The sequence below is a fragment of the Vicugna pacos genome, chromosome 20, assembly GCF_048564905.1.
Source record: "Vicugna pacos chromosome 20, VicPac4, whole genome shotgun sequence".
In the NCBI taxonomy this organism is placed as follows: Eukaryota; Metazoa; Chordata; class Mammalia; order Artiodactyla; family Camelidae; genus Vicugna; species Vicugna pacos.
Genome location: NC_133006.1, coordinates 33,420,379 through 33,447,376, shown reverse-complemented (window position 1 = coordinate 33,447,376; position 26,998 = coordinate 33,420,379). Strand labels below are relative to the sequence as shown.

The following is a 26,998-nucleotide window of genomic DNA, read 5'->3' as shown; positions in this document are numbered from 1 at the left end:
CCGCTGTTCCCTCCCGCCCGCCAGAGTTACAGGTGAAGTCAGCTACCAGAAACATCACATTTAACGGTAAAAGAGGGGCTGAGATTCTGAATTTAAGGATTGGTGGGGGATTTGCTCAATATCCCCACAGCTGTCCAGTGTTTGCTGGCTGGCTTGATTTTTTTGGACAGTATAGGACTCTTCTGAGAAGTTGCTCCACATTTATTTTGGCCTCTTAAAGAAAAATCCAAATAAAACCAAAGTAAAACGAGGCGTTTCAATTGAAATTCATGTTTTACCCCCCCATTGAAATGAGGTGTGGGGGGCGGGGGAGAGAGGGCTGAACATTGGTGTGTGTGTGTGTGTGTGTGTGTGTGTGTGTGTGTGTGTGTCCTCGTGATCAGTCCTGGTAGCTAGGATCCCTTGCTATAAACACTTCTTGTTCAGAATTATATTCTTTGGGTTTATTGGAACAGGAAGTGCTGAAAATGTCAAACATCATCTCTGAAGAAAAAGGAGTTGCAATGGCTTAAGAGTTTCAACTAAGACGGGAGCTCGGAGAAGTACTTTCAGCACAGGAATGAAGAGTATTCTCAAATTGCAGAATACAGAGTTGCTCTCCCTCCGAAGAGGGGTGGGGTCTGTGTAACAAAAACATAGAGGAAGCATAGGTGTAGTTGAAGAGCCTTTTACGTAGTAATTCTTCCAGGCCATACCATACAAATCTGATCATTTAGACATGACACATTTCTATATACAAAAAAAAAAAAACATGTAACTTTCAACCTTTATGCTTCTTTGTTTTTACAAACAAGGTATGAAACGCAATTGTTTCAACAGATCCATCTCTCTCAAACACTGAATGAATCATTTCGACATTCATTTTTCTCTTGTGCAATTTTTAAAAACATTACCTGTACTCCTCAAAGTGAGTGCTTCAAAGTTTTTTTTTTCTTCAGCGTCTCAAATTAGGTGTACATTAAAAAAGAAAAAATTCCCACAAGGTATAGTGCTACAAGAAAAGATCCTACCGGTAAGGTAACATATTTTGAAGCGAGGTCATCTATGTAAAAGAAGCGTCAGCTCCGGAGTAGAGGTGTGCAAACAGTTTGGAGTTCCCCTAGCAACAGAAACACAACACTGTGGAAAAGAGAGGAAACCAACCCAACACGATGGCGTATGCATGTGCTTTATAGAAAAAAAAGTATATTCTCTGTATAGTTATTACTGGAGGTGTTCTTAAAAGTCTCTATTTCAGAAATTCTGGGTTGAAAACAAAGGTGGAAAGCGAAGACCTCCATTCCACTTGAAAAACCAAAAAGCGTAATTCCCTTTGCTTTGTCATCACCAAGTAAGCTGGATGGAGCCCCAGAGATGCTGGCCCTTCTTTCACCTGGGATCGTCCCGGGTGACTAGGAGACAGGAAGTGCAAAGGGTTTGAGGAGAAAACAGACCATGGTTTGTTGAACTGCTTGCTGTTCCTGAAACCGTAGCCATGACAACCAACACAGCTCAAAAAGCCTGGCCTTCCAGCCCCACAGCTCTGCCGCTTCACCCAGATCTGAAATAGCATGGCATTAGTGTCTTCAAAAGCATTTGAGATTTTTATTTTCTATTAAAGAAATAGGTTTCCTTAGTAGTCACAGGTGGTAAAGGGTCTTGTCAGTTGTTTCCTTAAAGAAACAAACAAAAAATTCCAAAGCTACACCACAACAAAAATAAATTTTGGCAACGTATTTCAGTAAAGATCAAACTGTGCAAAGAGTGGATTTTAGGATTACTAGGAGCTACTGTTCATCTTGAACATGCAGCATTATATTGCAATCTATGCAGTATCTAAGGAGGAATCCACAAGATGCAGGAAATCCAAACATTCCTTAAAGTTGTACAACCCTACTCCAGAACAGTCAAAGTGCTGCTTCCGGACACGTCAGTGTACCACACACACGCCAGCCCCGTCCCTGAGTTAGAGGTGTGGAAGTTTCCGCAGAGTTCCTTAGAGGGGAGAAGGAGGGGTGCTGCCACTTCCCGGTGGGGGAGAGAACCCAACACACTCACCTAACAGAAAACACACAGGGTCACGGTTCAGAGTTAGAAATGGGATTGACGACGGCCACGCAAAGGAAAAGGAAAAACCAAATCATCCGAAACCAAACTGGGTCAGTTGGAGAAAACAAAAAATTGACTGACATAGAAAAATGATCCTGAACATCCAAATGCAAATGCAGTTTCGGATTTCCACTTGAAAAGATTTGAGGTAAGTGGCATCCATCTCTGTATCCCCCCCGCCCCCAATGTGGCCCAGACAAACCGAAAGAATTCTTAAACATTCTAAGGAACAGTCATTGTATATATTTAGAAATCCCTATAAAGAGAGGTTCTTGTTTGTTGGTTCATTATTGTTTTTTTTTTTCTTCTGTTCGCCCTGACTAATTTCTTGGTGATTGTGTTCCACTGTAAACGCAAAAGGCCTGCTGTTATTAGTTGAAAAATGGGAAACAGGAAAGAAAGAACAAAAGACAGGTTTGGTAAATATTGCAAAGTGGACATTAGTACAGAGGCACATGGCTGATCCTCGTAAGCTGCACGGCACCGAAGAATTTCTCTGCCTGTCATGGTTAGGTCTGCTATGCAGGAGCGGTGACCAAGGCTGCCCTGGGAGCCTCGGGGCTCGCCAACGTCTGCAAACAAGAGGAGGGCCCCTGTCCTCTGGATGTCCTTCCTATTTGAAGAGAAAGCTGCCACAAAGGAGTAGTGACCAGTGTTCACAGGTGGCCCCCTCCACAACCAGTGAACGGATGCTCAGGTCACGCACACCACAGGCCACCACGCTTCCTGCCCACGCTCAGAGGCTCCAAGTCTCAAGGACACAGACCTGAGGAAGGGCCTGCCCACTGGCGGAAAGGACCGTGGAAAGGGTTGATCCTGGCTCTATTGCTCCAGAGGGTGCCTTAGAAATGACTCCGCCTCCTTCCTCTCCACACCGCACGGTCACCATTCCTCGTGGTGACAGGGGAAGAGAAGTCCTTCCCCCACATCCCTTTCACTGGCTCTTTCTCCAACCAGGCGACAGACAAGACACCCAGGGCTCCCGAAAACTCCCTGCCCCAGGACGTGGCATCCGCAGCAGGGGGAACTCGCAGCGGGCAGCTCTCCCCTTCCTGGCTCCTTCCTTCCAGCCCTTCTCTGGCCAGGACAGGAAAGATGGACGGAAGAAGGAAAAAGCCCAAGGGGTCTGAGCTTTCTCTAGAGCACACCGATCAGACTACTGGCACAGGAAGTATTGCACATGCTAAAGAAGCAAATGGGAGCTGGAATAAGGTGTAGAAAGAACCGATTAGTTGATAATTCCTATACCTGAAAACAGAAGCACACAAGTGATGATGATGTTCCTATTGCTCCAAACCACGTATGTTTCCCCATTTTAGTGTTGATGTTGTGATCCAGTCAGTTCACTACTCGAAAGAAGCCAAAAGGTGGTGGGTGTTTCTCTGAGTCCACATGAGTTGCTGTCATCAGTGGCACTAATGAGGACAGAGTCTCTGTGGCAGCCCCGTCTTCCTCTTACCATCAAAACAGAAAGAAAAACAGAACCTAGTAATTGCAAGTGCCCTGAGCAGAATATATGGAAGATTAAGCAAGTTCTCTGAACAGAAACGTTTAAAAAAAAGAAAAAAAGATACAGCACTAAATAAGCAGTATGACTGCAAGAATGGGTCCACCCAGCTCCCTGCTAGCACGCTGAGAGGGTGAGGAAATTCGAAGAAAGTCCAGGACCAGTTCTGGCTGTTCTAAACCTATGCAAATGTTTTTGGTACACCCCAGAAAATGGTTTATAAAAATCATTAGTTCTGGTCAGAGCTAAATGTGGAGGAATACTAGACAGCCCAAATAGGTGTTGATATTACAATTTTTTTTTAACTTGTGAAGTGGAAAGAGTACTATTTCCAATGCTAAAAGAAAAATCAGGTATTTGTTCAGATTAGTTGTAGCCATTCCAAGTAAGAATATTTAAAAAGGTCTCCTTCCTTATAAAACTTTTTTTTTTTAAAGCGCTTTTAAGATGCACACTCAAACCCCACAAATAATAGTGCAGAACTCTGGCAATAAAAGATTTTAAACTGTAAAATACCCTTTCTGGGTTTGTACCAAACATGAAATCTTGATTTGATTTCAGATGGAAAAAAAAAAAGTCATTCTGAAAATAACATTAATAACAATAAAGTAATTGTTTCCTTAAAAAAAAAAACTTGCTCACAGATATGTCTTTATGGAAAACTCTCTCAATGAATCTGAAGAAAATTCTCAGAGTTGTCCTGCTAAGACCTGGTTTCATGTGACAGATGCGGCAGAAAGACCAAAATGAATTTTGAAAGGAACATAACCTTATAAAATGGCCTAGAGTTTAGGCAGGTTAGAAAGTAATTTTGCTACATTTATTTATGCTCGTTCAGTCCCCCAAACCTTTCCCACAATGTTATTGGATAAAAACTGCAGGAATATCACACAAATTATAAACTCAAGATGTGCAAATTGCAAGGTTCTTTAAAAGTTCATCTTAAAAAGAAAAACACTGGACAAAAGTGAGTATTCTTTTTTCCATCCCTTTTCTCTCAGTTTCTCTGCCAGCTCTGCATATGCTTTTAATTCTTTCTCGAACATCAAAGTGAAGAGTGCCTCCCGTCAGGCTGTTCTTGGTGGTCATTCATTGTCACATACTCATAATTCACATTCATCCCTTTAAACCACATTGAAACTTTCAATATCTTGCTCCGTGAGAAACTCTGCAGAGCTGAAATGTAGTTACAGTGTTGAAAAAAAAAAAAAAAAAGAAAGCAACTTGTTTTTTTTTTTCTTTTTTGTCTTTCTTCCCAAAGAGTTTAAAGTGAGATACAGTACTTGTTGAATGATAGACCAAGATGCTTGGTAATAAAGTGTGAACAGCATTTTTAAGTGCTTAGAGATAGTAATATAGATGCTCATCTTCAAAATCTAATTCCTCACATCACACTGGAATCTGAAAAAAGTGGCACCCGAGTTGTCCATAGTCATGAACTATAAACAGTACTAGAGTTAAAAGACAAAAGATTTGCAAACCCAACGAGAAGAGCTTCCGTGGCTCTCTCGAAGGGTAGTTTTCATCTATCTCTTGGGAGCAAAGTCAATGCAATTAACCTGATTGGTTTTCCTAACACTGCACAGAATCCACAGTGGGTGTTCACTCTCCCCCACCCCCGCCGCCCACCACGTGGAGCGATGCCAGCAGGGGCTGCCCTGCCCACCACGACGCCCTGCCCACATCACTGCACTAGTATAACAGAAACGAAATCCCACGGGTGGCAGCTGCTCCTTAAAAAAATATCAGTGCAGTCAGGCCCCATGGGGGAAATATATATCTCTATGATTAAAAGTTGCTTTTATTGTAAAATATGTTGGAGGAAAAAGAATGTTCTTTCACACGGTTAGCTTTCCACCTGCTGTCTGATCCCTCTCTACGCTGCCCTGAATGCAGCTGGGTTCCTGACATTGGTTTTGCACGGGAGAACCTCCCGAGGACATTCCTCTGGACCTCCGACCCCATGCTGAGAGCAAGAGAGAGGGAGACAGGACGAGGCGGAGAGAAAGAGACCCTCACTCGCCGTGGCACCCGCGCACCCCCAGACGCACACACGCACGCACTCCCCCGCAGCTCCCTTCCCGCAGAATGTCCTCCCCAAACCCGCAGAAGTCGGCGCCCAGTGGGTGCATCCGTGCGGCTGGAAAAGGCAGGCGCCGTGAAGCCACATTCGTTTCCACCAGGATGCCCGCCCCGAGCCTGGACTGGGGCCACCCCGGCCCCCCGCACGCGTGGAAAAAGCATATGCACCAGTCTCCTGCCCGACACCCGCTGTAACTCTAAGGACAAGGTTATAACAGAAACCTAAAGTAAGAGAATAACATGTAAATACTGTGTTATTTAGCCTACAGTACAGTAATCTGGATACAAACGGCAAAGGAGGGCCGGACTTCCTTTCCTCTCGCTGCCTCTACTTGCCTACGTTAGAGCGGCCTTCAATGCAAATCTTAACCTCCTGAGAAATGAGAGAAGGCTTAGGAAGAGTCAAAGGGGGCTCGTCTTCCGACTTCTCCAGTTTGCGCGTCTCCGGCGCCGACCACCTCCTCTTCCTCGTGGCCGTGGGCTTGCTGGGTTCTGTTTTGGTGAGCAAGGGCGCGGCCGGCAATCCTACTTTTTCTGGAAACTTCAGTTCGCCGTTCTCGGAGAGCATCTGGGCACTTCCCTGATTGATCCCGTTTTCCTGCTGGGCATACCTGTGTCTACCGCCCGCAAGGCCGTCGGTCTTTGAGTGCTTCAGCAGGACGCTGGCAGGATCCACGGGCTGGCCCTTTTTAACAGAGCCGTTCTTCAGGTTTTTGAGGGTGAGCGAGATGCAGACATCCCCAACGGAGAGTTTGGAACACGGCAGGTCAAAGAGCTGGCTGGTTCTCTCCGGGCAACAAGATGACCAGCCCTGTCCAAACACAAAAAAAGGGTACTCTACCAAAACTTCCACGCTGACCTGCGGAAACAGCGAGAGACAGGGACGGGGAAAAGGAAGGAAAGAAATGAAGACATTTTACTCTCTTTATTTTATACACACACGTACACATAGAAGCTGAATGGAAGAAAATAAGACTTAGTTCCACGAACCTCCTCCACCAACACACGCAAATGAGGCTCTGAATGTACCTGTACCTGCTGTACTGCACGTGCCGCTTACAGATGTGGGGCAGAAGCCAGGAAAAGTCCGTTCGGTATTCAAAATACAGTTTTACCAAGTATCAGCTCTCTAGCTGGTCTCCGTTAAAACAAGTCAATTGACCGCCAAGGATGACGGAACATCTGCTAAACGTTCAGCACCGGGCTGGGCACTGCATGCGACCCAAGCCCGAGGTGTGATCTTGTGCTTTATTAGCTCACTGGATAGATGCTATTCTCCTATATGACAAGGCTAAATATGGGTCAGAGTTAGGCTGTATTTAACCTCCACAAGGCAGGCACTTGCGGGCTTATCATTGTGTCCCTTGTCCCCAAAAGAGTACCTGGCACGTGGTTGAAACCGAACATTTATGGGACAAATGAATGTGGACTCTAGGAATTTAGGGGGAGCAGAATCAGTGAGGGCTGGAGAAAGCAGCGAGGGCTTTCCCAGGACCCCAAACGACGGGCAGGATTTGGAGGGGTTTGAGGGGAGGACAGCACTGGGAAGAGGGTTAAACAGATTCAGCTCAAGGGCTTGGCCCATCTACATGGTCAAGCCCCAGGGACTCATATCAGTCTCTTCATTTGTTTGAAAAACAAATATCAAAAATGAGGGACTCTCCCTTCAACAGCTGCCCTTTTCTCCATGCTACCCACATGCCATGCACTGTGATAAGGAAATAAATGGAAAACAGTCCTGGTCCCCAGGGAGTTCACTATCCAATGGGCAAAAGAGGCACACGGACAGTAACTGCCATCAGTGTGGTAAGCGTGGTCACAGAGTGAGGCTGTCACACCTTGCACAGTACTCAGTTGGAGAGCAGAGGAAAGGCATTGGAGAGGTGAGCAAGGAAGTCTTTCTGGATGAGGATACACCGTGCTGAGTTTGTAAAAATAATGGAACTAGAATCGAGGAATGGTCACAAGGGAAAGAATCTCAGGGAAGCAGCGATCTAGAACAAAGGCAAGAAGGTGGTATGTGTAGGGATTTGCACACTGGCCAGTGAAAATCTTACTACTGCCATTAAATCAGGCTGAAATGCACTTGAGCTGTTTCCCCCAAGGGTATCTGTATATTCCAAAGTGGGGCAGTTATGAAACCAAGGGGGCTTTGGGTAAGCCCGAGAGCACAGGGGGTGGGTTTCAGGGGGCGGGGAATGGAGTTCAGGGTACACCACAGGAGGGTGCTCTCTGGTGAACTTTTGGGCTGTGACCCCCAAAGCACTGAACTCTAGAAGTGAGATGAAGCAGAAACAGATGGGCCCTCTCAATGTCTGAAGCTCAGAGTTTCATCATCTCAGTCCCTAAAATTGGATTAAGGTCTTGAGTTATTTCCATAATTTTTCAAATAAAAGATAGTCAGTTGAAAAAGGGGGAGAAGGCCCATGAACAGACCTGAGGAGATGAATAAAAATCAGCAGGAACAATAGATAATATAAACAGACCCACAAAAGCTTCTGATACAGAGTCATCAGATATAAACTCTGAAATGACTAAGTTTACAATATTTAAGGAGATGAAAGACAAACTTGAGGATTTTGATAGAGAACTAGAATCTATTTTTAAAAGACCCAGGGAAATCCTAGAATTAAAAATAAAATACATCCACTAAGCTCAAGAACGCAATGGATTTTTCCAACAGAATAAATATGGTTGAAGAGAGTCGGTGAACTGGATTCTTTAATTAGATTTAGAAGAAACAAATGCAGAGACAGAAGGATAGCTAATATACAGAGGAGAGGGCAAGAGAAACGGAAGACTCATTGGGAAGATCTAATAGACACATGATCAGAACAAGGAGGAAAGAGAGATCATAGGACGGAAGTAATTCTTGAGAGGATAATGGCTAAGGATTTTCCAGTACTGATAGGAGACAATAAGCCACAGGTTCAAGAAGGCCTGACCCCTAAGCAGGAAAAATAAGAAAACTATGACCTGCTGAGGTGAGAATTAACTGCTGTAAATCAGAGACGGGGGAAAAACCTGTCTCCGAACAGAGTCTACATTACCTCCAAATAAGCAACGATTAAACTCATAGCTGACTTCAGAATTAAAAAAAAAAAAAGGAATCTAGAAGACAATGGAATATCTTTAAAGTGCTGAAGAAAAAGAATTGCCAACCAGGAACTCTCCATCGAGCAAAGAGACCCTTCAAGAATGAAGGAGGCCAAGTAAAGACATTTTTCAGACAAGTAGTAATTGGAAGAATACACCATAAACAGATCTGCACTAAAGAAAGTCCTTAAGAGTGTTCTTTGGGTAGGGGGAAATGAACCTAGATGGAAGTTTGTAGATGCAGGGAGGAATGAAGAGCAAAGAAAATGATAGATATGTGAGTAAATTAAAATAATATGATTGTGCCTCAGTATCCACAGGAGGTCAGTTCCAGGACTACTTATGGATACCAAAATTCAAGGATGCTCAAGTCCATGATATAAAATGGCATAGTATTTGAATATAACCTATGCAAATCCTCCTGTGTACATTAAATCATCTCCACATTACTTGTAATACAATGTAAATGCTACATAAATAGTTGCCTAGTGTGTGGGAAATGCAAATTTTGCTTTTTGGGACATTCTAGAATTTTTTCCCATAAATATTTTCAATCTGTGGTTGGCTGAATCCGCAGATACAGAACCCACAGATGTGGAGGGTTGACTGTACTGACTGAATACAATAATACTTAAAATGTTCAGTTGTATTTATACACAGGCACGCACACAGAAACACGTAAGTAATTAAAATATCCCGCTTTAAAAGTAGTAAATTTCCATGGATTATGGCTTTTCTATTTAACCCACTTTTACCTTTTTTTGGTGACTATGATTGATCTAGTTTTAGACACACTTCTTGAATGATATACTTTATATGCTCCTTGGAAGACATGAGTGTTCTTAGAAAGAACTAGAATGAACTTATATGGAAGCCTATTATTATAGAGTGTGTGTGTGTGTGTGTGTGTGTGTGTGTGTGTGTGTGTGTGTGTGTGTGAACACGAGCCCATGTAAATGTGCATATTATCTGAGGAAAATCTCATTGTTCTGGGCTATCTTAATAATGTAAAGAGAACTAAAATTTTTTGAGGCCTACTATCTGTCAAGCATTTAGGTACACTTTACAAAATACTTTGTTTAATGCTCATAATATGCTGTTCTTCCTGTTTTATAACTAAGGAACTAGAGTTTCACAGAGATTATGTGGCTTCTAGTGTCACAGCTATAAACTGATGGGCGTTGGGATTTAATCCCAGTCTCTTTGGCCCCCAAACCCATTTCTATTTCCTACGCTCCTGCTCTCTGCCCCATAATACCACCAAAAGACAGAATTTCACACTCCCACTGCCTCCAACAGTGGTGACTATTACTTGAAATAAATAGCATCCAATGACACGAGATCACGACTTTGTCTCATGACACAGAAAACTGTGCCACAGCATCAGCCTTACATCTACTACACAACACTAGTCTCTATAAGTGTGTGACGAGGCTAATGCTCAATTACAGAACACATTGACACCACACAGACATATATGTTTGCATAGACATGTGTGTAAATATACTTACACGTTACAGCATCAGCTGGGGATGCCCACTGAGTTCCAAGTGGAAGAACCAACCCGGAACTGGCTCCATAAATCCTGTCCCAAATCTCTTAGAGCCACTAACATCATACAGCTGAGCAGAAGGAACAAACCCTGCTTCCAGTGAGGGTCGTCTAGCTGCACTGCCTAGATGATCCCCTGCTCCTGGGCAGGGTCTCGCTGATGGGCGGCCCCCACCTTCTAAGGAACAGCCTTTTGCTGTGTGAGCCACATTCTACAGACTCCTCAGAGCAGCCAATATTTCATGTCATGAAAATAACATCTAGTGTATACAAATCTATCTGAAGACTTCCGCACGTTGCCAAGTGTCTGCAGACTCATTGAGAAGAAACGTCTTCAACAACCTTGTGACAAGTAATATTACTGATTATTCTGGAGGCTCTGACGCAGACGCATGTGCTCCCCATTACATACCCCACAATGTTTTGGGGGTGTTGTGAAAGCCCTTCACGACCCCGTCATCTCAGAACTCTGAAGGCAGGTCTTAGAATTAAAAGCTGTGAGGTGGCCGATAGCTTCAAACACTCTACCTAAAAATTGATGAAAGAAAAGTGACAAGGACAGAGGAGATTATTTAAGAGGTGTGCTAAAAAGAGCTGATGATAATGGAATTCATTTTAACCCGGACAGGTTTGGGGAAATCTGCTCCACCACTTTCAAGCTGGCCTTTGGTCCCTCCTTCCTAAATGCTGGCTTTGTCTTCCCCGCACAGAGCCTGGGAGAAGGCGCCACGCCCTCGCCTGGGTCCAAACAAAGTGGGAGCTAGAAAGTCAGCTAATCTGATCACTGTAAGCCGTGGACCGGACAGCTCGGGCCGAGTGTTCTTTTCCTCCTAATTATTTAGCCTCAATAATATTTATCCTCACAAATATTTTTTCTAATTACTTAGCCTGAATTATCTAGACAATGCACTTTTTTTAAAGTCTGCACATATGTTAACTAAGTTCTTCTTTCTTTGATAAAAGTTAAACTCTTGTTGCACGTATCTCAAATGTGCCCACTGAAGTAGTCATAAAAATTCTATTTTTATTTCATAATTAGGTTTGTCAGGACATAAACATTCTTAAAGGTTAACTGATCATTAACAGTTAATGAAGAAACCACACTCGGGGATTTTTCAGTGAGGATATACGTGGTTGGGTCTGTCTGCTCGAAACTCCCTCGGAGAGGCACACTGCCGGCCTGAAAACGTGCTGCTGATGCCAACGCGTACTGTTCTGGGCGTGAAACAGAGATGGCGAGGCCTCGAGACATGATGTCACTTCAAACCAGAAAAATGAGTCTGAATTCCTTGAACCTGAGGCCCACGTGGGTCTTCCCTTTGGTGCTGAGAGCTTCAAAATACTATTAAGTGTTCACACTCCAGGCTTTGCAGTTTTAATAAAGTTTAAAATGTTCACTGAGCACCTGCTGACTGTTAGGGACTCACCAAGACCTAGTTCCTGCCTTCAGTGGGGAGCCAGAGCGTGCATGCAGAGCAAGTAACTTCACCAGGGTATGTATCTGGATACCGGCAGCCTGGTGATGTCCACCTGAATGTCTGCTGGCAACTGAAACTTAACGTGCCTGAAACAGACCCCCTCACCGTTACAGCCCTGCCCACTGGTACATCCTGGGTTCCTCCCCATCTCCAGGAACGGCATTCCCTGTCTTCCAGTGTCTGAGTCCACGGCCTGGACCTCATACTTGGCTTGATGCCGTCTCTCATACCACACACGTCCAAATCACAAGCATGTCATATCGGTTTTCTCTTTCACATATATCGAGAAGAAACCATTTCTCACTGTCTCCAACACCACAGTCCTGCCCAAGGAGTCCAGCATCTCACCAGGAGGAAAAGCCACCAGGACTCAGCCTGGCGTGGGCTGCATCCCACCCCCTGCTCCCTGCACTGAACGTGGTGACACCAGTCTCTCGTCAGTCCTTTCACTCCAAAAGACACTTGTGTCTCTGGGCCTGTGCATCTGCTGCTCCCTCCATTTGGAATCCTTTTGGCCCTGCGTACTGTCCCCTCCGGCTCCCCTTCTCTGAGAGAGCATCACCGACCACGCTATTTAAGACAACGACCCTCCACCCCTATGTCCCTTTCCTCTCTGGGCTGCCTTATTTTTTCCCACAGCACTCATTATCTTTTGATGCATTGTTTTCTTTACTTACATATTTGTTTCACTTCTTCCGATAAACCCCCACAGGACACTGTGTTCCATGGGGGCTGAGGAAGTGTCTGGTTTGCTCACTGTTCTATCCCCAGGGTGCAGAATACCTCCTGGCACGTCATAGGTGCTCAGCACAAACCTGGAAGACAAGTTCTGTTTGCCTCTCCTGTGTAAAACCACCGCAGTGGAACAGCTGGCCAGCAGAGGTCAATGTTTAGATGCTGGAGAGGCTCTGCCCGTCCTTGCTTCCACCAGCCAGGACTCAGCTGGGCTCAGAGTCCCCCGGGGAGAGGGGCAGCACCCTTCCTGGGTCCTGCCCACTCCCTCCCAGGCAGCTTTCTGGGCTGAGTACAGTAGCTGCCTCACTCCGCGTTCTCCTGGTGGACGCTGAGCTCATCCTGATCTCACTGAATCCCACTTCAGTTACTCTCTCTCCACTCCTGAGGCTTCTTTTTGCTCGTTCAGCTGTCCTAATAATTAATTCACTCTATGACCTTGTCAGGGTTCAAACAATCTCTGATTACACCCCAGTGGAAATACATTCCTGGGGGCAGTACCATATAAAACCAAAGCATGTTGTTACATAACTCCTGGCAGCTCAACACAGCCCTTTTTTTTTTTCATCCCATAAATACATCCTCTTCTAAACACTTAAAGCAGTCCAGAGGATGAAATGGGAGCATGAATAGCCTTTGTCCTGGTGTCAGCTTGAGACCCCTCTGTCTTTCATCTCCCAGCGCCTTGTATCCAGAACCTCTTTGTTAGGGGCAATCACCTCCCATCCTCCTGTGCCCTTTCCGGCCCTCCTCCTGCAGCTGCAGCCACACCCACTGCTCACCGCTGCTCCCAAGAGAAATCTGCCCACCCCTCCCTCCCTCCAGCCCCGCTACACCAACTCCTCTTTTAAAACGGTCACCTCTGACTTCTATTCAGGATGGAGACACCAAGACAGGGAGGCAACACCTCCTCACTTCTGGGCTGATGATTATTTATTCAGTGTTGCCTTCCTGATCTGGCTAATGACTGCTTGTACCATCCTCCTTGGCTCCTCCATAAGTTCAGTAAATTTCCTTTAGTGACTTGGTTTGTTTTATCTAAACACTATGTATATACACATATTTATGCTGTTTGGTTGTACGTTTCAACCATAGATTGGTGCTATGTCTACACACACACACATATGCATATAACACCAAAAACAAGATACAAAGGAAACAAAACGTCTGTTGTTTAAATTTGTCTCCCTTTTCCTTCACGAGAATCCCTGTTTTCACAAATGTGAAGGGCATCTGTTTTACAAAACATCTTTGCTTGATCCCATCCCAAATGTACAATTTCTGCGCGTCTCCGGGAGCAAGGACATGGCTCAGAAGCTGGGTCTCAGTGACTACGTCTTGCTTTTGGTGAAATGATTACATTGAGAATTCCTCACTTTGTCTGCAAGGGAAGTTCCTGGTCCTGTTTCACCTGGAGAGAAAAGCCAGTCTGTTTTCCCTGAAGGCCAGTTTGCATCACCACATTCTCCACGTCCAGAAAATCCAAAAAGCCTGGAGCAAAGATTAAGGGGCTAACAGAGGGACCCATGTACTTAGATGTTGAAAACTTACTAATAAAAGCAGTCACACCTCTTCAGTCGAGCGTAAGAGAATCTGCGAGTCTTCTATTTAAAATATTTAATCACGTGCCCGCTCAGCCTGACTCAGTCTTTGGTGGGAGCGTTTCAGGCTGTTCATGAAACTCACAACCCAGCGCGTAGACGCCTCCGAACACAAACCGCCCGGGACGCGAGCTGGGCTCTTCTCACGCTGTCCCTCGGCTCCCAGAGCCTCCACGGCGGGGAGGCCCCGTGGGGCCCACTTGGCAGGTGACCAGGGCAGCTCTGGGGCACACGGGTCTACCCCACTTGCCTGCCTTCTCTTGGGTCTTAACGTGTGTGCTTCAAAGAACAAGGACGTATTATTCAGCGCTAAAAAGAAACGAGCTCTCAAAGCCACAAAAAGATCTGGAGGCATTTAAGGAAATGCCCATTTAAGTGAAACTGCCAGGCGAAACAGCTACACACTACAGGAGTCCAACCATGTGACATTCTGGAATGAAAGAGATGTAAACAGATCAGTGGCTGCCAGGGGTGTGGGGTGGGGAGTAGGACCCATAGGTGAAGCCTGGAGGATTCTTACGGTGCTTGGAGCTGTTCTGTAATGCTGGATACGTGACGGTACACACTTGTCACAGCCACAGGACGCCCAGCACGGTGTAAACCTTAGTGTGAAGAATGGACTTTAACTACCACTAATGTGTCAGTATTGGCTCATCAGCTGTCACCCATGTTCTACACAAACAGAATGTTTCAATCTCGGAAAACTCTAGGCGTCTAGGAACTCTCTCTACTTTCTGCTCATTTTTTTTTTGTAAACCTAAAACTACTTTAAATGATAGTCTATTTTTCACAAAAGCTACAAAAAACAATGGTCCGAGAGAATCTGCTTCAGTAACTAGGATCCCCAAGTTGGAGACACTCGTACCACACGCAGGCTAGACGGGGACCCGATTCTTCTTTTTAGGAAGGTGCATGAACACAAACGTGTTTGAGACCATTTCTCGGCCGGAGCCTTTCCAGTGTTAGAGCCGAGAGGATTTTCCCCAGTCACCGGACCCCGGCCCAGCGATGAGCTCTGCACCGAGGGCAGCCACCACCTACTCCCTGACTCATCAGGGTTCATTTCCACCAACCCCGCGTGTAAAATCTTTGGCAAGCGGGTCTGCCCTGGCTGCTGAGGGACTCTCCAGGCCTGTGTGCTGCTTGCACCAAGGCTCTGGCTATTTTTAGGCAACAGCTAATCCATTAAACACGTACTGCTGCCACTGATGCCTCACAGAACACAGCAATCAAATTAAAAAATAGTGGAATGAAAGAAAAGCCACTGGCAGACCTGCACTGAGAATGTCACTAAAACACAGTCTGAGTGTGTGTGCGCACACACACACACAAACACACGCGCGCACAGACCACCGGGAGAAGAGAATGGCACTGAATATTAAGCAAGCTACCAAGGAGGTAAAAGGAAGCAGTCACCTTGGGAATCTGGGAAGCGACAATCCTCATAACACGGAGCCCAGCGCTTAGGAAAGGAGCAGCCAATGATGAGCGTCACCCCAGAGCATCTCACTAAAATGTACTACAGTTCTGCTGAGCAAATTCTGTGTCTTCCTCAGAAGCGCTCAACCTGGGGGGCACCAATAAAACACTGTTTTCCGGACAGAAGCCAAGGGCTCCCCAGGTAGGGGAGCAGGACGCTAAGATCCTCTCTGCAGAAGAGAAATGCAGGAGCCCCTGTTTCAGCGATGGTCCTCTTCCTGATGTGCAGGGCTGGACCATCCAACCATCCTTCCAGTCCAGCTCGCACTCGGAAAAACAGATGGTATTATATGCACCCAGGCTAGCGTGAGGTCATTTCGCCTTCCTTATAGGAACAGTGGGAGGGGCGCTCCGGGGCCACTCATGGGAACACATCACCAGAAGAGAGGCCGAGGAAAAAATGGCTTATTGTGCTCACTGGAAAAGCTGTCTCTCCTTCCATAAAACTCTTTTTGTAGAGCATGAGCCTTTTATTTATCTTTCAGAAGCTAACGTTTCTCTTCTTAGGGATGAAGTCACCCACGCTGAAGCAGGGAAGGGAAACCAGCGTTGGCGAGGGCCTACTACGTGCTCCATCCTGTGCTGGTTCCTTTGAATGCATTTTCTCTCATTCTTACAATAACCTTTACTTTTTGCACTACAACGAAAGCCAAATGGAAGGCTCACATGTCACTTGCACCATGAAGTATTTGTCAATAACCTGTCCAAGATGTGCACAAGGTCCAGGGCTATGGCGTGGGGAGTGTTGGAGGAGAGATCCAGGCGTGGGTCTTTTTGCCTTAGGTCCTGCATTTTCTAACCAGCTAACCTGCTTCCCACCCAAGCAGACAATGCTCTATCTTCAAACTGAGTCACACCGGCTCCCACATTGATGCTAACGCCCGGGGATCCCTTTGGGGTCTCGCCACAGACTTACGGACTTGAACTTGGAGAATGTTAAGTGGTTTATATTTGGAAGTGAGGCCCAAGGGAAGCAATCCCGCCAGGGTCACCAAGCTCAAGAGGACAGCGGCATGGAAGCAGTGACTCCTGCCCACCTGTGGTGGAAAGGCTACCTGTCCTTCACCAAAAGAGGAAGGAGACCGCAGGTGTCCACCCAGAGGCTCTGTGCGGTGCACAAAGCACTGACAACACCTGCCGTGACCTTTTGCTTTCCCACTGCACAGGGCAGGGGACCTGGGATGCAGGGACGTTTCTGGATATGACAAAACCACAGGGTGGTGACAAATACGCAAAAGCATTTTTCTCCTACGCTGCTTCCTCTAGAGCTTTAGCCAGAGACCACCCTGGAGGTGCCTTCCCACAATAATAATTAGGAATTCGGCTCCTTAAAATAATCCTCCCAATGAAAACTCCCTGAGTTCCATACAGGATGCGCTCCCGCCTACGAGGTCCAGGTGCTTCATGCTTTATTAGCATGAAGTCAGGGAAGTTTCCCTTTATGTCCCTGACTCTGGTTTTTGGCTAGTGGACGCTAGTACATTTTACGAGGGCTGTTCTGCAAGGCGGGAAAGTGAAGGGTTACAAAAAGTAGAGGTGGCCTGAGAAAGGATCTCCTATCAGGGATCATTTGCTGGTTGGAGAGATGAGAAAAACCCCAGCTCTGAGAGGTCAGACAACTTGTCTCACCACCAACCAGACCCCAGGCTCGTGGCTCCGCCCACCAGCCACGTGCGCTCACGGGGATGCCTGCGGTAGGCTACCTAGTCATGCATCCCCCTGGTCCTGCTTCTGTGGAGGATTCACGCCCGGGGCAAAAAGCCACCTGCCCTATAGAAAACCACCCCTTCCTTCCACAACAGCACCAATGAAATGTGTGATTTTTGCCAATTAAGTCATATACTTAGCACATTTCTAAATCTCCCTGTGGGTGCAAATGCGAGTGCTTTCTAACGAGCTGAGAAGCTAGGACTGGTTCTCCAGGCCAGCGGGCGAAAGCCAAGCGACACTGAGGAGGGAGGGAAGCCCTCCGCCCTCGGAGGGTAAATTAAATCCAGACGTTCGTTCTCCCCAGCCCTCCCCTCTCCTCCTCTCGCCTTCTGTCTCTGATTCTCCACTGACTGCTCCTGGCACCTGTGGCAAACACAGCTGGGGGAGTATTTTAGCTGTGATGATGTCAGCCCGTTTCTGATAGGTTTCTCGCTCGGTAAAATGGATACATCATCGGTTGTGTCTGGGCCCCACACTTCTGTTTCTACAGCCTGAAGCCCCAGCCAGCCCTTTTCACCAACCAGGGCGCCCTCCTGCCTGTCTTTGCAGAAGCCCTTCCCGGCGCGCAGCACGACCACACAGGGGCCGCCCGACAGCCCTAAGAACAGGCCACGACGAATACGCTGCCTTCTCGTTTGCACCTTGGTTGTCAGCAAAGAGACTGGTGGTTTGGCTACAGGGAAGGAAATGAGACTTCACACATGGAAGCCGATTTCTCGATCGTTTAACCGTTCATTCTGCAAAGCATCGAGCAGGGAAAACATAGAGAGATGCTTCCTCTCTAAGACATGCCAGGTCGACTGGAAACCTGGAGGTCTGTGAAGTTCTCATCCGCAGAGGCTGCAGCGGCCCACGGATGCCGCCCACAGCTCAGAGCTGCTCTTTATTGAAAGTTGAAAGAGGTGCCTGGCAGGGCCAGTAGCATTTCAAAGTAACCCCTCCTTCCACGCCCACCTCTGTTCACAGGAACGATTAAAGGGGCCACGGAAAAACACATTTACTTTTCCCTTCTTGTTTATTTTCCATGCTCCACCTGGGGTGTGTTAAAAGACAACTTTGCTAAAGACAGCCCGTTCTTTCAACTACCACCTGCCCTCATCCCTGGAGGAAGGTGGCGGTGAGCAGCAACTACAGATGGGCAGTGGATTCTGAATAATGACGCCCTTTCCCAAATATCCTGCTTTTTTTTTTTTAAATCAGAACTTTGAGAAATCTCTCTAGGGCCTTACCAAAGCCCACAGTGACATCTCACCATAAAAAAGAAGAGTCTTTGGGACTCAAAGCTCCTGGCAACGCGGGCCCCCTGAGATTGTGCAAGGTCCCATGCCTGGACAGTCACAAGCAGTTCTGGAGACACTTTGGAAAATCGCTCTTCCCTCCCTCACTTGGTTTTTTTGTTTTTTTTTTTTAACATACTCAGAACAATGCAAACCATTAACTGGTTTGTCTTTGTTGTTTATTTTCTTGGAATGTCCCAAATACCAGCTACGCCATGACCATTTTTCGACTCATTTCAACCTGAAGGAGGTGCTGTCACATCTCAGTGTTTCAAAGTTCTGGTGGAACCATTCCCAGAGTGGGTGCGGCTCCACAGCCAGGGAAGTTCCCGGTCCAGGAGTCAGATCTGCTGGACTCCAAGCAAGCTGGGCAGCGAAACTGCTGTTTCATACAAATGGGTGGAATAAATGCATTCAAGCGACTTAAGAGACTGGAAAACAGTGGACTGAAGGAACTCATGGAAGTTAAAGAGAGTTCATCAAAGCTGCAGTTTTAACACGACTCAGCTGGGCTGCATCTGACCCTTGCCCTTGGGGCTCCTATTTACCAGAAGACCTAGGACAGCCCTGACTTTCCAGATTACATGAACCATGCCTTTTATTCTCTGTATCTGATGCTTTGATATCTTGGGGCCCTGCTGACTCTGAAGGGACTGCCCTCCCAGGGTTAGCTAATTACTAGAGATCGCTAACAACTCACCTGCCTAGGAGTGTGTCCTTCATATGCAAAGCAAACACCCACATCCCAGCCACTACCTCTAAGGGGCTCTCACTCTCTAAGCCACTATCCACCTGCGCTGATCACCCCAGGGCCACGTACCAGACACCAAGGGACAGCCCCTATGCCCAGAAACTGCTCAAGTAATTCAAACTTGCCAATCCCGTTTACCCTGCCTGCTTCCCAAGGAAACTACAAACCACAATAAAGGCTCTTGCCCACGTCTTCTCCTCTCTCCCTGTGCCTCCTGACGGACCCTGGTGCTTCTGCATGTTGCCTTGCATGGCCGTGCATGCCCCCTCCTCTTGGGATCTGAGTATAAGAAACTATCTTTTCTAATGGCAGTTTCATCTCATCTGTTGGCCTAAATAACAAAACCTAACAAAACCTACATTTTAAAACACGGATATTGGAATAAGATGTGGTGACTCTAGGTACCTAACGTTCTCATCCAGCACTGTCTCTTTTGGATTAAAAAAAAAAGGCAGAATGACTTTTTAAAATCAGGGTTCCTCATCTAAACCACAGAACAACAACAAAAAAAATAACTTCAGTGGTGACTTTCTTAATTGTCCCGAGGATCGTACCCGACTAGCCCTACTCTAGATGCAGAGAAGTTAACTCATTACAAACAGTAGGTGCCTTGGTGCATTAGGGCTTAATTCTCTTAGAGAACTTGGCCGGGAAAGATGACGTGTCTAACCCCTAGGTATACGTGAAATCCCTTAATCGTCCCCACAGCACAGACAGGTCTGCCTCTTGGAAGAAATTCACTGGGCCAGGAAATGGGGAAGGCGGTGCGGTGGGGCGTCCCCCTACCTGCGCGACCTGGATGAACGTTACCTGTGCTCGGTGATCCCCGACGGCAAACTGTATCACGGCGACGCCCGGGCTGGGGCTGTCCTCGATCCTCTCCACGGTGCTGGAGTCGATCTTTAGGTCGCTGCTGATCTCTGCGCTCTGGATGAAGTCTTCCGTTTTTAAGTCCTCCACCTTCTTCAGCTCCCCGTTGGCCAACTGGATGATGGAGCCTTTCATGAAATAGGGAGGCAGCGTAGGGGGGGCTGCTGCGGGCGATGCCACGGACTGCACCACAGGCAGGTGGATCTGGGCCTGCACCATGGCCGGATAGGCGGCCTGGGTGACCAGGGCCTCTGGGCTGAAGTTCTCGCTCTTGGGAAGGGCGGTGGTGACGAACGTGTGAGGCACTGCAGCAAACTGGGGTGATGAAGTGACTATGGCCGAGGCCGCTCCGGACCCCTCCATGTCAGCACTGCCGACCGGGATGAGCAGGGGCTGGGTGCCGGGGATGACCAGGTGCTGGGGCAGGCCGCCCGCGTACGTGATTGCTTGCTGCTGGCTGCTCAGGTAGCCGATGACAGGCGGCTGGGTCCCCGCGTAGAAGGCCGTGGCCGGCAGTCCGACCGGGAGTGGCTCTGAAGCACTATGTGTGGTCTGAATGACCGTGTGGGGGGACAGCGTGGCCACGGCGGCGGCCTTCACGCCTTCCGGGCCCAGGGCCTGTTGGGGCGACAGCGCGTAGGATCGGTGCCCCGGCTTCCCTAAGTGCAGGCCACTTTTGTCGTTGAGGGTGGAGGGGGAGGCCTCCCGGTGCGTGACCTGCTGCACCTCCAGGTCGGAGGCAGGGGTGCCGCTGTTGGGCAGGACCATCACAGAGGCCCGCACCCCCGAGGAGTCTCGGCTGCTGTAGTCGGCGGGGCTGGGGTGGACCACCACGTGCCTGGACTCGTACGGGTGGGGGTGGGGCACGGGCTTGCCGCCCGCCTTCACCAGGCCCAGGTCGGCCGCGGTGGGCGGCCCGTACCGGCGGCCCTTCTCCAGCTCCCCGTTCAGGAGCTCCTTGGCCTGCACGGCCTGCTGCAGCCGGCTGCTCTCGGCTTTCTTGGTGGCCTCGCGGGTGACGAAGTGGCTGCCGGAGTCGGTGTACTGCACGACGACCTGCGGGGAGGGCCCCAGGGTGAGCGTGTGCGGGATCATCGTCTGGTGGGGGTGGAGGTGGACGGGGAGGGCCGGCGGGGAGGCCGGGCGCGCGGCGTTCTGCGGAGAGCTGGAAATGTGCACGTACTGGTTCTGCTGGGTGGGCGGTGGGGACCCCGGGGGGAGGAGCCCCGCAGTCCTGCCCAAGTGCTGCTGCTGCTGCTCAGCCTTGTGTCCCGAGGCTTGGCTCAGACTACCCATGTTGGCCAGCAGAGTGGAATAGGCCTCCAGCTGGGAGCGCTGGGACGGAGTGGCGGCCCCGGCGGCAGAGGCCACCGCACTGGTGACCGGGCTGGCCGTGGGGGAGATCAGCTGGGAAGGGATGAAGCCGGCGTAGGGCCCGCTGTACTGGGAAGACCCGATGAACTGTAAAGTGTGCGGCAGGTGGGCGTACTGCACGGGCGACACTGGCGCCCCGGACTGCGGGGGCGGGTACGCCGCGGGCAGCGTCGTGGTCGCCGGGACGGACCGGGGAGCGCTGGGCGGGGAGTAGTCCAGCCCCGCGGACAGCGCTTTGTGTAAACCTATTCCCTGTTGTAAACCGAGCTCCGCCGGGGGCCCCGCCGGCCCGAGCCGCCCGCCCGCGTGGCCCCGGCTGCCAGCGCTGCCCGGGAGCCATGCCACGCCCTCCGCGCGGTGGTTGTCGCTGGGCACGGCCGCGGCCTTGTCCTCCGAGGGCCGGCTGGTGGCGGGGATCTCGCGCTTCTTGGGAGGCAGGCATTCGTTGCTGCGCTCTTGGTTGGATTTCATTTTTCGCCGTCCCCCCTCCACGGTGACTGTTTCACTGTCTGGCGGGCTCTGGTTTTAGTCTGATAAACGGAAAGTCACATTTGATTTCGGTAGGGGATCCAGGCTCTTCATGAGGAATCATCTCCCCGCGGGTGCGATCCGCCAGCAGCCTCTCTGGAATCTGGGAAAATGAAAGGATGGGGACAAGGGGAAGAAGGGAGAGGGAATCAGAACTTGAGCACCGGAAAAGACCGCCCTGCGCGACGGTAACACTAGGCTTCTGATTTCAGTGGGAATTCCAAACACCCTCCATGAACCCCAGTGTCAGAGCAGGGCAAAGGCTGGCCGTGTTGGATAGCACATCGGGAAGATTATGAAGACACGGAGCAAGCTGAAACCTTTGGATGGATTTGGCAACTCTCCTAAGACATCTCTCTCAATACCCTCTCTTCTTCTTCTTCTTTTTTTTTTTCTCTTTTCTTTTTAGAGGGCAGATAGAGAAGTTTCTTAGTTTCCCTTGCAGAAATGCTGGTCCCACTCCTCATCTCTTTGCTACCTCACTGAACAATTAAAAGGTAGCCCACAAGGAGGATGAGGACCAGTGAAGGCCTGCAGGACCTGCCCTCTAAGCCGGGCACTGGGAGGACAAAGTTAGGAACCGGGGACTCCTGTGTTATCTATGGTTCCTCCTCTACCACCAGCACTACTTAAAGATTCCTCTGACTCTGGGTCCATTCCTGAATCTACCTGGAATCTCTCTTCCCCAACACACACACAGGCCAACTCAGCAGATGCAGCCCCAAATAACCCTGTTCTCCACAAGTTTCCAAACAGTTCCCAGTACAGCTACTCATATGGTAACAGAAAGCCAAAAGGAATCTGTGAGACAGTTAAAACACCAATGAGGTAACGGTTTTTAAAAATGGAATCATCAGGATGATGCACTGAGGGTGCCCTGAATGAGGGTGACATGCTTGCTTCACGCCTACCTCTTCTTTTTCTTTACAAGTGGTCTTTGAATTTTCTCTCTACACTCTCCACCCCTTTCTCCTTGGAAAAGGCCAATCCACTCTTAACCCCAGAGATGAAACCTCTGCCCAGCCAGTCAGGCCTGTGTGTTTCCACCTGGACATCCAAGTAGTGAGCCTGGAGCCACTTTACATGGACACATGTCTCAGTCTTTCAGGAACCACCTCACTCCAAGTGACCACGGGCAGACAGACGTCCACCTGGCAAGAGGCGATCATCAGTGGAACCATCAGGAACCAGGCTAACAGGCAGCAGATGTGAGGGCTGCCTATGGGCGGGTGCAGCTGCCGCCGTGGGCAATGAATGTCAGGTGCTGTGACCCCGGGAAGCCGGGGGACGGGGCTCTGGGAACCCCAGGCCCCAAGTTTTAGCATTTCTCCTACCCAGACCCCCCTTCTCTACGGTCTGAGGTTAAAACAAACACAAGCAGGCAGCAGTCTCTGGCATTTGAACCTTGTCCACACCGAAGCGATGGCAATGCCCCTTACTTATAACACAGCCCTTTTCTCTCTGCCACCCTGTGCTCCCCCCTCCCTGCACCAGCTCGTCCCACATCTCTGCTTGACAGCTTACACTTCCCCACCCTCATCTGAAATTTTTTATTTTTGGCCAATGATTTAGTGGCCCTTGTTGGTTTAGTTCCACATCATTAATGAACATTATGGTGAAAGGACAAATGACATACACAAAAGTTCTCCATCCTTCACAGTTGTGAAGGTATGTGACCAGGTATTCAGGAAGGTAGAGATTTAGAAATCTGGTATCTCAATCCAAAGGGCATTTCCTTAAGAATAAGGCATCTTACATGACAAGGGAGGCACTTTCAAGACTGGGATGGAAACAAAAAAACAAACAAAAGAAGAAGATCTAAAATATTAACGCTGAAGAAATATCTGTGTCAAAGGAGTAATGTCAATTATTTTCCCTCATGACCTAGGGCTTTGTAAGTCCCAGATAACTATGTTCTGCATAGCCATCTCTTATACCGCACGTAATTTACACCCCATAGTGCAAATCAATTAAGATGACAGTGCTGTTTTCAAAACAATGATAGAATAAAATTAAACTGCAAAAACCAAAAACAGTTGCCCATTTTGGCTGCTTAAGAAGTACTGATAACGATCTTTTATCTCTAGATTTCAAGTCACTCTAAGAGAGAAAGTGTATACACTTTGACATTCCCATACCGACTAGCAAAGAAAAGTCATTTAGGGAATGGACTCAAAACAAACTGCTCCACGCGCCCCCTGCTGGCTCTACAATAGCACTGATCTAATAAAACCTCACAGGATTTCATTAGGGATGTTCAGGCAAGAGGGGTATGTCAGAATCCGGAATGAGAGTATTTGCATATAGTAGCCCAGCCAGTAAGGGAATAGGTTAATTAGCCCACGGCAGCTCCAGGGAAGAAGAAAAAACAGCAGCATAAAAGTCCTTTCAAAGCCAAAATGTCAAACACATTCTGAAAGACGTCTATTAGCAATGCAAATGTAAAACTGTACGACCAAATGCATGAGACACAAAACTAGAAAACCCCGCTGAAGGTACTTTTTAAAAAAGAACTCAGCTTTAGTGAATTTGAAGAAGAATGCTGGCTTGCTCTTCAATAGTGCCTTGGTTTGTACACACTTTTATTTGAGAGACACTGGCTTAGTGGGCCCGGAAGATCTCAGTATAGACTTCGTGGCTGGTCTTCTGCTCATGGACCGCTAAGATATACTGGCCTTAACACATAAATCCAAATGTATTCTTCTGAAAAGCTGTCCACTGATAAACATCTTTTCCAGTTAAGACTAATGATAAATCAAAGATACAAAGATTAACTGGAGTGACCCGGGACCAGACTGATACAAATTTCAACTTACCCTCCTCTTAGATTTAGAAAGACCATGTCTCCTATTTACAAGTGCAGTTTAGAGGATTCGGGGCTCTTTGATTCCAGGGCATGTGTCTCTTCTGTGTGTTTCATTAGCTCTCTGTACTATCTGTATCTCCCACCAGGGGAAAATCATTGTGAGGGTAGGGACTGTGCCTTGCTGTATTTTCAGTGAACCACGAGAGGGCGCCACAGTACACCACCGTGTCTCTGGTACACTGGATGATAGTTCACGGGATTAAAAGAATTGAGAGGTAAATTATGAAGGTGAAAATACAGTAGGGAGAAGGACGGGAGAGAGAAAGACTAGGGAGAAGAGAAGAAAAAAGTGGAGCGGGATGTCTGCTTTCAGGGTCTCTTTCTAGCTGTAGACAAATGGCCACTGTGTCCCTAATTGTCATCTCAGCGCTGTAACACACCAGCGGCTCAGCAGGTCGCTGAGATCTCACCTCTGGGTGTACCTGCCACGACAGAAAGATTTCGTGGAAACATGGGGCCACATGTGGTTATAGAAATGCTGTTATCAAAGAGCCACATATGCAGAACGTATGTTTAAACATTATGATTAGGAAAAGGAAAGTGAACAGGAATTAATAAAAGCATCAAGACGAATTTATTTAGGGTTGGCTAAGTATGGTTTGCCTGATCATCACTGTTCTGAACACGTTCATCTTTAGCATCTTTATACCTACATTTCTCTCTCTCTCTCCATCAGTATTTGGAAATTTAGCTCAGTGACATAAGGCCTTGCTCTTCCAAGTGTGGTCCTCAGACCAGCTCCCCCAGTAGCTTTAGAAATGCAGAAGCTCAGGCCCCACCCAGACCTCCTGGTTCAGAGCCTGCATTTCAACAAAATCTCCAGATGACTCCTATGCACTGCGAGGTGTGAGACACTCAGCTTGTGCCCAGAAGCTCCTGAATAAAGCAAACATCTCTAGCCTCTTTCTAATGGAGCAGATGCTGGGAAACAAGCTAGATGCTGCCAGCAAACAGCAATGATGGAGCCTCGGACATAAGCAGCTAATACTCAGGTGGAACTCGGCGGCTGACTTTGGGGTCACCTTGGCCACCTAACGCAGTTCCAAGTAGCAGATGCTCCTTTCCTTCTGGTTCTTTCTATCTTCAAAAACTATGGGAAAACACACTTTAAAAAGGCTATCATCATAAATTTTTATATGTGACTCAATCATCTCTAGGAAGAAAAACAAACTTTAAGGAAGCCCCATACATCTATCTTTGCTAGAATTCAGAAACCCCCGCCCTCCCATTACCGTGGATTCAAGATGGTTTCAGAAGTGATCCCCACGGACTCTGAGTCGTGTAAATAACAACCAACTGCTTTGAATGGAAGACATGCCCAGAATATGATAAAGAAAGTCTTAAAATGCATAAACCGGGTTGCTCTGACCAGCACCCTCCATCCTGTGAGTTCCTCAGCTTGAGTGAAACCCATGACTGTGTGGCATGTATGTCTATGCACAGCAAAGGCATGATTTCAGTTTCAAAGAGGAGGAAACGCAGCCTGGTGAGCTTGGGTCAATTCTGGAAAAACCATACGACCACTGAGGAGACAGAACACCTGGACCTGGTGGGAGAGGTCACTAGGACACAGGAAGGATTCTTCAAGTCCTGACACGCAAATCTCTTGTTTTACTATGTTATTAAACAGGAAGACCTGTGTCGTGCAAGGGCAGAAGGCACTCCATTTACATTAAATATTAAAAAACAGGTGTGACCCTAACATCCTTGGGGTTTCCAGGATGGAGAAAGACAGGCTGGATGATAGGATAATTAGTTACCTTCATGGTTGACTGAACAAGCATGCCCCCAAAGAAAGTGGATCACATATTCATTCATCAAACACTTACTTTGTTTCCAGTACATACAGTGGACCTCAACTGTTCAATGTTAGTGTGGAGCAAATGGTATGCCAAAACTCTATTTTTAGTTCTATTCAACATTTTATTAGTATTTTGGTTATCATATTTAGAGGTAACAGAAAGCTGGAATGGAAGCTCCATGTATTACTGCAATTAATATCCAAAAA

The 26,998-nt window shown here is 47.8% G+C and overlaps 2 protein-coding genes across 2 annotated transcripts; both read right to left on the bottom strand.

The window, feature by feature from the left end:
• Positions 1–5,913: 5,913 nt before the first annotated feature.
• Positions 5,914–22,067, bottom strand: ATXN1 (ataxin 1). Its single transcript, XM_072945627.1, has 2 exons — positions 20,163–22,067; positions 5,914–6,536 (listed from the first exon to the last, which is right to left on the bottom strand). The coding sequence occupies exons 1-2, from the start codon at positions 22,065–22,067 to the stop codon at positions 6,006–6,008; spliced, it is 2,436 nt and encodes an 811-aa protein (XP_072801728.1). The 3' UTR covers positions 5,914–6,005.
• Positions 22,068–22,098: 31 nt separating this feature from the next.
• LOC140687792 (uncharacterized) lies at positions 22,099–22,188 on the bottom strand. Its single transcript, XM_072945631.1, has one exon. The coding sequence runs from the start codon at positions 22,186–22,188 to the stop codon at positions 22,099–22,101; it is 90 nt and encodes a 29-aa protein (XP_072801732.1).
• Positions 22,189–26,998: the final 4,810 nt, after the last annotated feature.